Source organism: Megalobrama amblycephala, linkage group LG18 (assembly GCF_018812025.1).
Source record: "Megalobrama amblycephala isolate DHTTF-2021 linkage group LG18, ASM1881202v1, whole genome shotgun sequence".
NCBI classification, from domain to species: domain Eukaryota; kingdom Metazoa; phylum Chordata; class Actinopteri; order Cypriniformes; family Xenocyprididae; genus Megalobrama; species Megalobrama amblycephala.
This window is the reverse complement of record NC_063061.1, coordinates 1349664-1366521: the sequence shown is the minus strand read 5'-3', so window position 1 is coordinate 1366521 and position 16858 is coordinate 1349664. Positions and strand designations below refer to the sequence as shown.

The window sequence follows — 16858 nt, the reverse complement described above, 5'->3', positions numbered from 1 at the left end:
ATTTGGGGTATTGCTTATGTATACACACCATAACACTCATACAAACATGCATGAATTAAAGCACACCGAATTCAGAGACAAATGTAAATGTGTAAATACAGGAGGAGCTCTGACATCACTGTAGAGAAAGTGAAACTAACTTGATCAACAACAATATGGACACCTGAAACGATCAACTTCTCTAAACAACAGAATATTTACTGAGCCGTTCAAAGAGACTTGTGATACTCACAGGTAAGTGAGAGACTGTGCTGAACAGGTTTCAGATGGAATTGCTCTGGTTTAGTAGGATTTATGACAAACTGAAATAAGTTGAACAGAACCAGGTCTAAGCATGTCAAATACTCAACTACTTCAGCTGTTCAGAATTGTATTGTACATGTTATTTGACTGACTGATTGGATGTAAAGTTTGTTGTTTTTCACACAACATGAAAACTACAGATATAAAAATATAGCTGCAAGCAGCAATTAAGGGGCCAATCATAACAGAAGAAATCATAGAAGCAAGCAGATCAACTGCAAAATTAGTAAATAAAGCCATTTGGAGATGATTTTGAGCAAAAAAGTGAAATACAATGAGTTGTAAGGAGGTATAATTTTTTATAATACAATTTCATTACAATTTTTGACCACAATGGGGTGCTTCCCTAAAACATTTTGAGTACCTTCTGGGCATGGTGCCGAAGACAGTTTTGTAACGATATGCCAATGCATTCGTAAAATAGCAATATGCAAAACTGTCGCAGTTACAGCTTTATTATTTTTTTTTTTCCCATTTTGTAATTAAAATGACAGCAATGTTTTTTGAGGTATGTTTTTCCTAGGTTGGTTTTGTCTCAGTCGGACTAACAGTTTCGAAGATATTCACGAAAGTTGTTTGAATGCTAAATCACAACGTTGCACAAACTATAAGGAGAAAACTAACATGTTTGGTATCGTTGGACTCGGCAAGGATTCAGGAATCTAAGGAGATGACTCCCATGAAAATAAGTCAACCACAATAAAAGTTCTAAGCATGTGAATATTAGATTTTATCACTAGGTGGCGCTGGCTCGAAAAGTTTCGTAACGATATGCTGATGTGTTCATAAAATACAACATTTTACTACAAAATGCAAAATAGTCCATATGGGAAAATTGGATATCATTTAACAATAAGACCATTATTATGATTTTTTGACAAACCATTCATAAGTTATAAGCAAAAAATATAAATTTTTCATATATCAAGACCATTGAAACTCAGCATGTAACTTCAGGTCGTGCTTGTGATGTACCAAGTTTGGTCTGATTACGATAAAGCATTGCGTAGATACAGCCTTACATTTATTTTTGCAAGCTTTACATAAAATGTTTTGTGAGTTATTCGAAAACGGTTTGAGGGATCGACTTGAATTCTATAACTTTTTGTGGGCGTGTTCTGAAAGTGATCTGGTTTTATTTGAATGAAAATTGGAGCAATGGCAAAAAAGAAAAAGTAGGTTTTTCAGAAATTTCAAAATGGAGGAAATGTTTCATGACGTCGAATCATCTTGTCCCAAGGAATCAGACAAATTTAGTTTCTAGCTCTTATGGTTCAAAAGTTATTAGCATAAATGTATGTGAAATTTTGGGCAGTTGGTGGTGCTATTGAGTTAGAAACTCCAAAATCAGATTGGTTAACCAAATGGCAGTGTAGCGGCGCTACTAGTTTAACTAAATTTTTCAGTAGCTTGTATGTAGTTCAGTATGGAAGCCCATTTCCGCCACTAAAAAAAAAAAAAAAAAAAACACCACTAAAAAAAAAAAAAAGATTAATTGCGACTTTTTATCTCAGAATTCTGACTTTTTAACTCGCAATTGTGAGTTATAAAGTCCGAATTCTGAGATATAAAGTCGCAATTGCGAGTTATAAAGTCAGAATTCTGAGATATAAAGTCGCAATTGCGAGTTATAAAGTCAGAATTCTGAGATATAAAGTCGCAATTGCGAGTTAAAAAGTCAGAATTCTGAGATATAAAGTCGCAATTGCGAGTTATAAAGTCAGAATTCTGAGATATAAAGTCGCAATTGCGAGTTATAAAGTCAGAATTCTGAGATATAAAGTCGCAATTGCGAGTTATAAAGTCAGAATTCTGAGATATAAAGTCGCAATTGCGAGTTATAAAGTCAGAATTCTGAGATATAAAGTCGCAATTGCGAGTTATAAAGTCAGAATTCTGAGATATAAAGTCGCAATTGCGTGATATAAAGTCAGAATTCTGAGATATAAAGTCGCAATTGCGAGTTATAAAGTCAGAATTCTGAGATATAAAGTCGCAATTGCGTGATATAAAGTCAGAATTCTGAGATAAAAAGTCGCAATTAATTATTTTATTTTTTTTTTAGTGGCTTTTTTTTTTTTTTTTTTGAGTGTTTTTTTTTTTTTTTAGTGGCGGAAACGGGCTTCCATAGTTCAGCTACTTTTAAAACAGTGTAGCTTTTCCAGTAGTTAACTACATTTTCCAGCAAGTAGCGGTGTAGAGCGACCAAAAGCTACAAGCTACATTCCGTTCTGCGATGCATTGAAGCAGCACAGCGTCTTCAGATCACGAACTAAAATCGTGCATTACTGCCATCTATTGTTATATCACGCATCTTGCGGATTTACAGTTCACCAAGTCAAGAAGAGATCGTCTGATGATTTTGAGAGGACAGGAGTGGGTTTACACTTCACACGAATCGATTAGTAAAGGTTATGCCTAATTTATAAACAGATTAAAACGCTGTCTGTGTCGAAGACTTCAAGCACATACAGGTGAATAATAGCCTTTTTAAATTGATTGTCCTGCTTTATTGCAGTCTATATCAAATGTATGCGAACTATTTTATACAGTGGTGACCCGTCATAGTCTAATCTGTCCCGTAATGAATCTAAAATCACTAACGCTGTGTTTTGCGTCATTGCATTGGCAAAGCATCCGTCAATTGAACAGAAAATAAAAATGCGAGCCTAGTGCGCTTATCACACGAGAAAAGGCTGATCTAATAAAATCGGTTGCGCGGGTTTCAGAATGATGTTCATGCAAGAAGCACATGATTCGCGTCTCAAAGCTTCATCACTGCATGTGCTGTGAGTTTAACCTGCATTTTTCTGTCCAATTTAAAGGTGCCCTAGAATCAGAATTTGAATTTTCCTCGGCATAGTTGAATAACAAGAGTTCAGTACATGGAAAAGACATACATTGAGTTTCAAGCCCCATTGTTTCCTCCTTCTTATGTAAATCTCATTTGTTTGAAGGACTTCCGGAAAACACTCGGATCTCAACATAACACCGACTGTTAAGTAACTGTCGGGATCATTAATATGTATGACCCCAATATTTGCATAATGCCAGCCCATTCGACGCATTAGACAAGGAAAGGCAGTATTAACGTCTGGATCTGTGCACAGCTGAATCATCAGACTAGGTAAGCAAGCAAGAACAACAGCGAAAAATGGCAGATGGAGCAATAATAACTGACATGATCCATGATATCATGATATTTTTTGTGATATTTGTAAATTGTCTTTCTAAATGTTTCATTAGCATGTTGCTAATGTACTGTTAAATGTGTTTAAAGTTACCATCATTTCTTACTGTATTCACGGAGACGAGAGTCGTTGCTATTTTCATTTTTAAACACGTGCAGTCTGTATAATTCATAAACACAACTTCATTCTTTATAAATCTCTCCAACAGTGTGTAATGTTAGCTTTAGCCACAGAGCATAGCCTCAAACTCACACAGAATCAAACGTAACCATCTAAATAAATACTTTACTCACATAATTCGAAGCATGCATACAGCATGAATGACGAACATCTTGTAAAGATCCATTTGAGGGTTATATTAGCTGTGTGAACTTTGTTTATGCGATGTATATATAGTCGAGAGCTCGTGGGGCAGAGAGAGCGCATCTCTTAAAGGGGCGGTGCGCTGAAAAAATCAGTGCATAGTTAATGATGCCCCAAAATAGGCAGCTAAAAAAATTAATAAAAAAGAATCTATGGGGTATTTTGAGCTGAAACTTCACAGACACATTCAGGGGACACCTAGGACTTATATTACATCTTGTGAAAAAACAATCTAGGGCACCTTTAAGTTGCATATATTTTGTTCTTGCATGGGTGGAGGTCCGGTACCAGAATCGAATCACTGAGGGTGCTCCTGAAATTAGTCAGGATGCTATAGTAAAGTGCAGATGTAATGTGTAAACAACGGCTCCACCATAGTGAGATTTTTTAAGTCATTCATTTTTACAAATAATTAGAATTTAAAAAATATTGATACAAAAATTCAAATATTTTTCTTGTCTGCACATCGCTTATTGTTATTATTACTTCATATTTTTGTCCCATGTTATGGTTATGGTAGTAATTTTGAGCGTGAATCCTGCATTTGTATGTACTGTATTTATATCACTTGTGAAACTGCAGAGTGCAGTTGGTCGTCGGTCCTCTTATAGCATGAAAAACAAAACTTGTATTAAAATTCTGAATGTATTATAAAGCATGCAAAGAGTGCTGAATAAAAACTCTGGCGTGTCTTCCGGTGATTCTAACTAACTTAAACACCCCTGATTGGCCACTGCATTCAAGAGATCAACAGTTGTGTCTGTGATTGGCTATGTTGCTCACCGCTGCAAAATCGTGTTGTAAATAGAAACATTTGAAATTCTCCAGAGCGCAAACACAAATAGGCACTGGAGCATTTGCCAAACCTGTTTCGCCAATATGATATTCTTACAGTATCAACTGAGGGTGCTCTTGCTTTTGCTTGCGTTTGAGGGTGCTTAGGTGCGTAGAACCGGGCCTGCATTGGTGTGACATTTGTAGCAGTTTGGTACTTTGACAGTCAGAGATATAGGTTACATTTCAGTATTGTATCTTTTGATATACACAACAAAATAAAACGGTACACATTGAAATAATAATTGTTGTGCATTGCATTGTTTTAAACCCCAAATATTTACTTAAACATGCTTCACTAACAGTTAAAAAAAAATCAAAGTAGTTTCAATGTAGCTAGCTACTTTTTGTTAGTAACTTGTAGTGTAGCTAACTACTTTTTCGGAAGGGTAGCTTGACTGTAGTTTAACTACTTTCATTTATAAGTAGCTTGTAGTTTGTCAAACTACAGTTTCAAAGTAGCTTCCCCAACACTGCCAATTGGCTGCCATAGACTCAAGTGCAGAAGAAGAAGAACACTAATGATTACAAAAGGTGCCATCGCACCTTCAGTGCTTGGCTCCTAATTACACTTAGCCTTAACCTATCTGTTTATTTTGAGGAGAGAATTAATTATTTGTACTTTTCTGATCAGCAGTCCCTAGTTTAGTTTAGTTTAGTTGACAGATTGCAGTTGTATGTATGCTTCTAAGGGAAAGTGAGCTGGAAAATGTAGATTAAAGGATTAGTTCACTTTCAATGAAAATTACACTTTCTTCAGCTTTGTACACGTGCCATTATAAAGCTCGGATGCGTCAGGATATTTATTAATATTTCTCTGATTATGTTCATCAGAAAGAAAAAAATTTGTCACCTAGGATGGCTTGAGATTGAGTAAATCTTGGGCTAATTATCATTTGAAAGTGAACTAATCCTTTAACACTATAAAGTCCCCACTAAGGGGAACTCACACCGCTAAAGCCTCAGGGTCAGTCAGTGAAATCATGACAGGTCATGGCCTTGATCGACATGTGTTTTGAAATAGACTAATATGTAGATGTGAAGACTTTTTAATATTGTGTATAAACTATATGTTTTTTTCCTTGTACATGTTAAATAAAAAATAATAATAAAGCCATACTGTAGCCATATATACACTCTAAAAAATGCTGGGTTAAAAACAACCCAAGTTGGGTTGAAAATGGACAAACCCAGCGGTTGGGTTAAATGTTTGCCAAACCTGCTGGGTAGTTTTATTTAAACCAACTATTGTTTAAAAATTGCTATATGGCTAGCTTAAAATGAACCCAAAATAGTTGGGAAATTAAAAACCAGATGCAATTAAAGGCAACAATAATAGACAAAAGGTGAATGTTTATTAATAAGCTTTAATATTTTATTAATATAAATTTAATAGTTTAATAGTTTGTTAATATAAATGTATTAATAAGCAATCTAATACATGTTTATTGTTTAATAATTATTCATTGAACATTAATAAATGTTCATTTCCAACATACTTTGGGTTAATTTTAATTAAGCAATACAGTAATTTTTAAACAATAGTTGGTTTAAATAAAACTACCCAGCAGGTTGGGCAAACATTTAACCCAACCGCTGGGTTAAAACAACCCAATTGCTGGGTTTGTCCATTTTCAACCCAACTTGGGTTGTTTTTAACCCAGCATTTTTTAGAGTGTAAAATATATATATATATATATATATATATATATATATATATATATATATATATATATATATATATATATAGTGTGTGTGTGTGTGTAATTTCTAGTTGGTAGTTGGTGAAACAAGACACGATTGCTTAGTTTTAGAAGTTTTTATTTTAATTTCATAATTAAATAAATGTACTTTGATGGTATTGCTTTTTACCTGACTTTATTTACATATGTGACCTTAAGGGAATCCAAAAGTAATCAGATTACATTACTTTCATATTGTGGTGCTTGGATTACGTTACTAAATAATTTTTTTTTATGAAGTTATTTGTAACTGTAACAGAATATATTTAAAAAGTACCCCTCCCAACTCTGGGCCTTGGTAACCGTAGCAAAAGTTATGTGTTTTAAAATGAAAATGCACCAGTTTCACCAAAACCACAAAAGCAGAAAATCAAATTAATAGACATCATGGGTTTGATGTTCGTGAGAAGAGGGATGCGTCTGAAATATCAGGCCTGTAGCTTGAACAGCGGTGCGAAAAAAGACACACATTGATCAGATAAAACATGATGTTTATTCAGTTCTTTAAATATAGCCTTAAAGCTTGTCTATAATTCCACACATCTCATAGATCTGATGATGTTTTATTGTCATTAGTCTCTACAGAGCTGAAGAGGATGCAGCAGTATGCAGGTGTGTGTGTCTGCACTACACTATTACATTCACAGCTTCATTACTGACCTGATTAATTATTAAAAACATTATCATCACTAAATCTTTGTATTTTGTAATAATTCTTTGTTTTCTCAGTGGATGTGACTCTGAATCCTGATACAGCTCATCCAAACCTCATCCTGTCTGATGATGGAAAACAAGTGAGATGTGGAGACATTAAGCAGAAACTCCCAGACAAACCAGAGAGATTTGATCCATGTATACGTGTCCTGGGAAAGGAGAGATTCTCCTCAGGGAGATTTTATTTTGAGGTGCAGGTGAAGGAAAAGACTGAATGGACTTTAGGAGTGGCCAGAGAATCCATTATCAGGAAGGGATTGATCACACTGAGTCCCAGTAATGGATACTGGACTGTGGTTCTGAGGAATGAGAATGAATATGAAGCCTTTGCTGGTCCTCCTGTCTCTCTGTCTCTGAGCGTGAAGCCGCAGCGGGTCGGTGTGTTTGTGGATTATGAGGAGGGTCTGGTCTCCTTTTATGATGTGGAGTCCAGCTCTCATATCTACTCTTTCACTGGTCAGTCTTTCACTCGCAAACTCTGTCCATATTTTAGCCCAGGCCTTAATGATGGAGGTAAAAACTCGACTCCACTGATCATCACACCTGTCAATCACAATAAATGAATTCATACCCCTAATATGAAATACTTGATGAAAATAATGCTGTATGTGTCATGACTTCGGTCTGATTTGCCCAGTTTTGTTGTCTTGTCCTGTGTCTGCGTGCCCTGTTGTCTTCATGCTGATCTGTTGTTTTGACAGCTCTCCATGTGCTCTGCTGTCAGTGTGGCGTTTTTCCCCTCCCACTCGTTACCTTATCTTCTATTGTGTTCTCTGTCACACCTGTTGCCACTTATCCCTCATTAGCTTTCCCCTATATTAGATCCTCTTGTGCTCAGTCTTTTGTCAGACCGTTGTTGTATGTTTGAGCCAACGCTTCGCTCTTGACCTTCTCTTGTTTGTCTTGTCTTGCTGTATCGTGTATTTAGACTCCAAGTGCTGCTTTGTTTTATTTATTTTGTTTTGATCAGTTGTTTCTCATTCTGCCAGACATTTTTGTTCTTCTCCCTGCCCTGACTATCTTTGTGTCAGTTGAGACTTGGATGTATCGCTCCAGCCCCTCTCAGCAATCTCAACGCTCTCTCCTGGAGAATTGGTGAGATTTCGACGCTGCGTCACTGTCAACGCTCTGGGCAGAGTGACTTCCACGCTGCGTCACAAGCGACGCTAGGACCTTGTTTTGGACATTCTCTCTCTTTTGTTTGTTTTCTTTTTCCCCCTGCGCTCAGTGAGAGCAAAAATAAACTTTTCTGTTACCTGCAACTGAATCCGTGTTATTGCCTGACAGAACGGTCTGACCAAAGATGGATTCAGCAGGTGCAGACCAAGTCCGAACTGCAGTAAGTCAACAGGGAATTCTTCTGGGACAGCATTCCAGTCAGTTAACTGCCACTTCAAGGGAGGTTGAGTGCCTGACAGCTCAAGTAGCGGATCTCAATCAACAGATACATGAACTCCAGCGGGAAGCTTTGGCCAGCAGGTCAGCTGCTACTTTTGGCCATGCTCCATCTCATGCTGAGCCTGAACCCCATGCCAACAATCCGCCACCCTATGACGGGGATCCCAACTCCTGCCGGGCCTTCTTGTCCCAGTGCTCTCTTGTCTTCGCACTCCAGCCTCGCCGTTATGTTACAGAGGAGTCCCAGGTAGCATTTGTTATCACCCTCTTGAAAGGAAGGGCCCGTGACTGGGCAACGGCTGTGTGGGATGCTCGAGCTTCATTTTGTGCAACATTCAAGGACTTCCGAGCTGAGATGATAAAGCTATTTGACCGCTCTGCTCAGGGCGATGAGGCAGCCTCCCAGTTGGCACGGTTGAGTCAGGGCAGACATTCTGTTACCGACTACTCAATCCAGTTCAGAACTCTTGCGGCCGCCTGTGACTGGAACGAGGCGGCTTTACGTGCAAGGTTTCGGGAGGGGTTGAATGACGACATCCTGGATGAGATCGTCACTCACGACCTGCCTCATGATTTCGACACCCTTGTGGAGCTGGCGCTTCGTGTGGAGGGGCGTCTTCAACGTCGACGCCAGCGGTGGACAACTCAATCTTCCTGGATGGTGGAGGAGGGTGTCTCCGGTGCTGCTTCCTGTTCCTCGTCTCCTTCAGTGGACCCTGAGCCTATGCAAGTGGGGCGTCTTCGACTCACCCCTAAGGAGAAGCAGGATCGTTTGACTCGAGGCCTGTGCCTCTACTGTGGGAAGCCAGGCCATCGAGCTATCCGGTGTCCTTTAAAAGCCGGAGCCCATCAGTAACCCGGGGGATCCTGGTGGGCACTACTCCTTGTCATGACTCCCCCATCTCACATACACTGTTAAAGGTCTCTGTTCAGTATGAAGACACTGTCCATTCCTGTTCTGCTCTGATCGACTCGGGCGCCGAAGGCAACTTCCTGGATGTCTCTGTTGCGGCATTGTGGGGTATTCCTGCCATTCCACTTTCCTCTCCTATCTCTGTCCGCTCCCTCAATGGTCTCCTCATTTCTTCCATTACCCACACCACACCTTCCATAAGTCTTATTGTTTCTGGCAATCACCGTGAGGTGATCGAGCTGTACCTCCTAAATTCCCCGGGCGCTCCCGTTGTTCTTGGACACCCGTGGCTGGTGCAGCACAACCCTCACGTGGATTGGTCTGGTAATTCTGTGTTCTCTTGGAGCCAGTCTTGTCTTGCGTCATGTTTGGGTGCTGCCTTGTCTCCTGTCTCTGTGTCTTCTGTTTTTCAGGTTGAGGAGGTCGATCTCACCGGAGTCCCGGAGGAGTACCGTGATCTTTGTCGGGTCTTCAGTAGGTCCCGGGCCACATCCTTACCTCCTCATCGACCGTATGACTGTGCCATCGATCTCCTCCCAGGCACTTCTCCGCCCAAGGGTCGTCTGTATTCCCTATCTGGTCCTGAGAGAGAGGCCATGGACAAGTATATTCAGGAATCCTTAAATGCCGGCCTCATCCGTTCCTCTTCCTCACCCGCTGGGGCTGGGTTCTTCTTCGTTAAGAAGAAGGATGGCTCCCTGCGACCCTGCATTGACTACCGGGGTCTTAATGACATCACCATAAAGAACAGGTATCCTCTGCCTCTGATGTCATCAGCCTTTGAATTGCTGCAGGGAGCCAAGGGTCATTTACCAAGCTAGACCTCCGTAATGCCTACCATTTGGTCCGCATACGCGAGGGGGATGAGTGGAAGACAGCATTTAACACCCCAACGGGACACTTTGAATACCGGGTTCTACCCTTTGGGCTCACCAACGCCCCAGCTGTCTTCCAGGCCCTGGTGAACGACGTGTTGAGAGACATGGTGAACAGATTTGTCTTTGTGTACCTTGATGATATTCTCATCTTCTCTCCCTCCTTGCAGGTACACACTCAACATGTCCGTCAGGTGCTCCAACGGCTGCTGGAGAACCAGCTTTACGTCAAGGCGGAGAAGTGCGTGTTCCATGCTAAGTCTGTTTCGTTCTTGGGGCATATAATCTCAACGGAGGGGATCAAAGCCGATCCTGCTAAGGTAAGGGCCGTGGCTGAGTGGCCAACCCCTGACTCTCGGAAGGCGCTGCAGCGGTTCTTGGGGTTCGCCAACTTCTATAGGCGATTCATCCGGAACTTTAGCCTGGTTGCTGCACCCTTAACAGCACTCACCTCACCTAAGGTACCGTTCAGATGGAATGCCCAGGCTCAGGAGGCCTTTGATGATCTTAAGTCCCGTTTCATTTCTGCTCCTGTTCTTTGTCTTCCAGATCCTGAACGGCAATTCATTGTTGAGGTGGATGCCTCCGATGTCGGGGTAGGCGCGGTCCTGTCCCAGCGGTTCCCCAGAGATGGGAAGGTGCACCCTTGTGCCTTCTTTTCTCACCGTTTGAGCCCTGCCGAGCGAAATTATGACATAGGTAACAGGGAGCTGCTGGCAGTCAGGCTGGCTCTGGGGGAGTGGCGCCACTGGTTGGAGGGAGCAGCGCAGGCCCTTCTTGGTCTGGACGGACCACAAGAATTTGGAGTACGTCCGTTCGGCCAAGAGGTTGAATGCTCGCCAGGCCCGCTGGGCACTCTTCTTTGGCCGGTTTAACTTCTCCCTCTCGTATCGGCCAGGCTCCAAAAATGTCAAGCCTGATGCCCTTTCTCGTTTGTTCGAGGATCCTGGGGAGGAGGCGGCCCCTAAAGCCATTCTCTCGAGGGAGATGGTGGTGGGGTCCCTTTCCTGGGATGTCGAGCGGCGGGTGGGGGAGGCCGTGCGGAGGGAGGAAGTTCCAAGGGGGTGTCCAGGGGGTCGATTGTTTGTGCCGGCTGCGCTGCGCCCTGAGGTCCTTCGGTGGGGGCATGAGTCCAGAGTAGCCTGTCATCCTGGGGTTCGGAGGTCGCTGGCTGCCATCCGTCAGCGATTTTGGTGGCCATCCATGGCCCAAGATGTCAGGCAGTTCGTGTTGGCTTGCTCAGTGTGCGCTCAAAATAAGACGTCTAACCAGTCTCCTGTTGGTCTGTTACAGCCTTTACCCATTCCCTCTCGTCCATGGTCACACCTGGCCCTTGATTTCGTCACTGGTCTTCCCCCGTCGAGAGGTAACACCGTGATTCTGACGGTGGTGGACCGTTTCTCCAAGGCGGACCCATTTTATTCCCTTACCTAAACTCCCTTCCGCCAAGGAGACAGCGCAGGTGGTGGTGGACCATGTCTTCCGGATCCATGGTCCTTCCGGTTGATGTGGTCTCCGACAGAGGACCACAATTTGTCTCCCGGTTTTGGAAAGAATTCTGTAGACAGATCGGGGCCTCAACGAGTTTGTCTTCAGGTTTTCACCCCCAGACCAACGGGCAGGCTGAGCGAGCCAACCAGGATCTCGAGCGAGCTCTCCGCTGCCTGGCATCACATAGTCCGAGCTCCTGGAGTCAGCAGCTACCGTGGGTCGAATATTCCCACAACTCCCTTCCGGTGGCGTCTACGGGTATGTCTCCTTTTCAATGTTCTGTGGGTTATCAACCTCCCCTTTTTCCTGCACAGGAACCCGAAGCCGCGGTCCCGTCTGCCTTGGCCTTTGTCCGTCGGTGTCGACGCACCTGGAGAAGGGCTGAGGAGGCCTTGGCCCGGGCTTCCAGACGGACCAAGAAGGCGGCTGACCGTCACCGGACTCCGGCTCCCCAGTATGTTTGCGGTCAGAAAGTATGGCTATCCACCAAGGACCTGCCTCTCCGGGTGCCTTCTCGGAAGCTGGCACCCAGGTTCGTTGGGCCATATCGCATCACCAAGGTCCTGAGTCCGGTGGCAGTACAGCTCAAGCTTCCTCACACTCTTGGTCGGGTTCACCCTGTTTTTCATGTGTCCAGGGTCAAGCCTGTGTTTAGGTCTACTCTTAATCCTGTTGTTTCTTCCCCTAAACCCCCCTCCCTCGTCTAGTGGATGGCTCCCCAGTTTATACTGTGAGAAAGCTTTTGGACGTTAGACGCCGTGGTCGGGGTTTCCAGTATCTGGTGGACTGGGAGGGCTATGGCCCTGATGAGAGGAGTTGGATTCCGGCTCGGGACATTCTGGACCAGACTCTGATTGAGGACTTCCGTCGGCGACGAGGTGAGCCCCTCCCGGTTGCGCCTGGTGGCGCTCCTGGGGGGGGGGTACTGTCATGACTTCGGTCTGATTTGCCCAGTTTTGTTGTCTTGTCCTGTGTCTGCGTGCCCTGTTGTCTTCATGCTGATCTGTTGTTTTGACAGCTCTCCATGTGCTCTGCTGTCAGTGTGGCGTTTTTCCCCTCCCACTCGTTACCTTATCTTCTATTGTGTTCTCTGTCACACCTGTTGCCACTTATCCCTCATTAGCTTTCCCCTATATTAGATCCTCTTGTGCTCAGTCTTTTGTCAGACCGTTGTTGTATGTTTGAGCCAACGCTTCGCTCTTGACCTTCTCTTGTTTGTCTTGTCTTGCTGTATCGTGTATTTAGACTCCAAGTGCTGCTTTGTTTTATTTATTTTGTTTTGATCAGTTGTTTCTCATTCTGCCAGACATTTTTGTTCTTCTCCCTGCCCTGACTATCTTTGTGTCAGTTGAGACTTGGATGTATCGCTCCAGCCCCTCTCAGCAATCTCAACGCTCTCTCCTGGAGAATTGGTGAGATTTCGACGCTGCGTCACTGTCAACGCTCTGGGCAGAGTGACTTCCACGCTGCGTCACAAGCGACGCTAGGACCTTGTTTTGGACATTCTCTCTCTTTTGTTTGTTTTCTTTTTCCCCCTGCGCTCAGTGAGAGCAAAAATAAACTTTTCTGTTACCTGCAACTGAATCCGTGTTATTGCCTGACAGTATGTAATTAATGTTTAAAAACACTAAAATGTATGTGTTAACTCAAAGGATGAGAATCATTTGTTTTTGCTGCTTGGTTTACATCAATGTGATTTTTTGGTTTTGTACTTTTAATTGATTGATTGTTGTTTCTGTTTTATTGTGTCCGATATTAACCCTACATAATTATCTCACCATATGTAGCAGATATCACAACGATTAATTGAGTGTGACACTTTTGGTGCTTTTCCACTGTGCTGTATGGCTCGGTTTGCTTTTCCACTGCCGTTAGTACTGATTTGTACTATGCAGTGGAAAAGAGCCATTAATGTCCCCCTGCAGTCAATAATTTGATCCCTCAAAACTCATCTTTGATCACCAAAATGACATATTTAAACATATTTTATCTTGAAATGCCTTAAAATAGCCTGAATGTAACTCTACACCCTTGCCTCATTTAGTGTATGGGGATCTATGAATATGCTAATAAAGCGCTATAGAAATAACTTGACTTGATTCTTATATTCCAGGTTCACAACCATAAATCAGGGTCATCGGTTTGATTTGAACATACAATTCACACATTTCTGGTGGCCTTATAAACATGTTAACTGCAAAAGAATTAAGATTTTACACCACTTCTGCAGAAGCGACCCATATGTCTGGTTACATAAATCTGAAAAGCTTTGAAATTTTAACTATATTTATGGGTTTCTTGTTTTGTGTTTTCATGTTTGAAAGTTTCAAAGTATATCGTGAGATCAGTAACAAAAGACGATATATGAGGTTTTCTTGTGAATGTAAAACTTTGCCAAGATAATTAAAAGATGTAATTTTGTTCTTCAGAATAATATAGGTTAATAAATGGGTTTGATAAAGTAAAATGTCAGGTTAAAATGTAAAGTTTTGTCATTTTATCTTGAGATCAATCCAAAATGAAATAGAGAAAGTGCAATAAAAATGAGTGTGAAATATACCTGAATATGTTGCAAAAAGTACATTTATCACAAACAGTATTAATATATCTACTAATGTGTGCATTTATGGGATAACATCTATGAATAATAAGTTGTAAGTTATTTCACTTTGTTAGAAATAATATATATTGATATGGTAATGTGCCACGATACAGTATAAGGTGAGGTTTAAGCAAAGAATAATAACAAGACACTCGTGAAGTTCAATGTGCAATTGGAGTTTCTTATAAAGTTGTTATTAAAACGTCAATCAGAAAAGAAAAGACCATTTACAAAAAGTTGGGGATTTTGTAAGACTGTATCATTGATGTTTACATCTGAGGATTTGGTTAAAATTATTATGCCTCTGGATGGCCCTAATTATTTTATATCATATATTATATATCTTTTTCAATACTCATGAGTAATGTTAAATAAGCTACTCTTTTACTCAAGTAGTGGACAAGTACTTTAAGACCATGTTCAAACTGCCAGCAAAAATCAGATTTTTTCCTAATAATGATGGGTTTCTGAAAGTCTGGACTGAAAACACACATACACGAAATCTGAATTAAATGGTATGTCCAAAGATTTAAGCATTTTCCTGTGCGATGGAGGAGTTTTGGACTGGACACGCAAATCTTATTTGATCACTTGCAATTAATAGTGTGGACAGTCAGCCTGAAAAGATCTGATTTGAGGGGGAAATCTGATTGGCCTGCAGTCTGAACATAGCCTTACTCTACTCACACAACATTTTTTTGGGAAGTAAGAGGAAACAGAAAGAAAGTCAGAAGAAATCAAATTGCACAATCCAGTAGTGTGGTCCAGGTTCAAATGTTTTATTCAACTTAAAGAAACCATACTGCCAAATCCACAGTATTCTACTCCTACATTTAAAAACGGAAGACTACATCCACCTATTCAGATCTTTAATGCTCTTCCCGGCACATCTGAAGGTTGTTTCCAATTTCCTCTAGTCCAGGGACAGCTGAAAGAGTTTGCCATAGAAGGTACAGGCAGTATGCAGCAATAAAACAATAATGGACAAGATACACGTGTGGTTTCACTCACACAGACAAGACAAACACGAAACGCATCCAAAAGTCTGGTGTCTACAACTAAAGTCGTGAAGTCGGTGTATATACGGGTCCCTTCTTTCAAGGTTTACTGGGGTGAAAACCGTGGATCAGGAATGTTGTCACCTAGTGTTAGTGTTTTCTGATGTAAACGTCTCTGTTTCTAGCAGCTCTTCCCCCAAAAATTAAACATCTGTAAAATATTCTGTCATGATCAACACTGAAATAAATAATCTCAATAATGTACTGAAAATACATTTTTAAAGCCATTTACGCTCTTCTTTCGTTCTGTGTGACCTATAGCAGTTTCATCTGTAACACTCTGAAGTATTGAGCCACCACTAATGCATAATTTGACCGAGTGTCTGTCCTCGGACAGGGGATCTAAGAGAGACGAGGTTTGTGAGGGTGGGTAAAAAAAAAAAAAAAAAGTCAGGATTATTGCAATCCTCGGCTTCCTATGCCTCAAACTCCAGACCCAAACCCAACTTGTGGCCGCCTGCATTAATGTTCTTCCCATCCAGAAGAGCAGAAAGGGTCAGCTTGATACCTGAGCCAGAGATGAGAACATAAAAGATATTACACAGCGTCGTTTTTCTCCAAATATCAACAATTACAAATGTGATATTGATTTTATTCAGCGTACAGTTTACTGAACAAGAGCTTAATATTAAGTAACTTACATTTTAGAAACCAAATCGTCTGTATTTCACTAACGAAAATAGTTCCAAAGTCCACAGAATTGTTTTGCGTCTCTGAGCAACACTTCCTGAATGAATCAGTCATTTGAATGAATCGGTTGAATCTCAATGATTCGCTCATTAACAGTGATTCACTTCCACCTACTGGCGGGTTTAATTTCACATTTATAGTGTCTTCATTTTTTAAATAATTTCAAATAACAGCATTTAATGTTTTATATTTTCAGCATTTCAAAACATTATTTATGCATCTGTAACTGCTCTTGACTGATTAACTTTAATAAAGTTTAATTTATAGTTATATAGTTAGATTAGATTACAATTTCTGTACCTGCAAATCTCCTGTTTAAACCTATGAAAAACTTGAAAAGCACTGTTTATTACATTATATGTTTGTTCTGTTGTATTCATTTGTGCTAGTACTTGTAATTTGATTATTTATTACTATTTTATTACTTCTTGTTTATTTATCTAACAATATTTAAAATTTAAGTGAGTTAATCTAGTAGCTTTAGGTGTCATAACCTTATTTATTAAGGTTACATGTATCAAAAATAATGAAAACAATAGCTATGCTTATTTTATAAGCCCATTTTCTTTTCTGTTAGTTTATTAATTTTTTGTTGTGGGGCCAGTAGAAAAAATCCTTAGTGTTGAGCCCTGTACAGGGGTCAAAATTACAATTTTCACCTGAGATTTGGAGGCCCCTATTGTT

At 40.9% G+C, this 16858-nt stretch overlaps 1 protein-coding gene across 5 annotated transcripts; it reads left to right on the top strand.

Annotated features, from left to right (window-relative positions):
* The first annotated feature begins 14 nt into the window (after positions 1–14).
* LOC125252209 (pyrin-like) lies at positions 15–13913 on the top strand. Of its 5 annotated transcripts, none has more exons than XR_007181189.1 (4): positions 15–234; positions 7010–7045; positions 7163–7784; positions 12779–13913. XR_007181189.1 is itself a non-coding variant. In XM_048165335.1 (4 exons), the coding sequence occupies exons 2-4, from the start codon at positions 7030–7032 to the stop codon at positions 8244–8246; spliced, it is 567 nt and encodes a 188-aa protein (XP_048021292.1). In that variant the 5' UTR covers positions 16–234; positions 7010–7029; the 3' UTR covers positions 8247–8248. The 5 variants fall into 5 exon arrangements, 4 of the variants coding, with proteins under 4 accessions (XP_048021292.1, XP_048021290.1, XP_048021293.1 ...); XM_048165335.1 differs by lacking the exon at positions 12779–13913 and adding an exon at positions 8137–8248 and having other exon boundaries at positions 16–234; positions 7163–7603; XM_048165333.1 differs by lacking the exon at positions 12779–13913 and adding an exon at positions 8137–8248 and having other exon boundaries at positions 16–234; positions 7163–7660.
* The last annotated feature ends 2945 nt before the right edge of the window (positions 13914–16858 follow it).

Coding starts and splice junctions, on each gene's coding strand:
- LOC125252209 (XM_048165333.1), top strand. Junction 7,661..8,136: donor CCCAGGCCTTAATGATGGAG/GTAAAAACTCGA, acceptor TCATTCTGCCAG/ACATTTTTGTTCTTCTCCCT.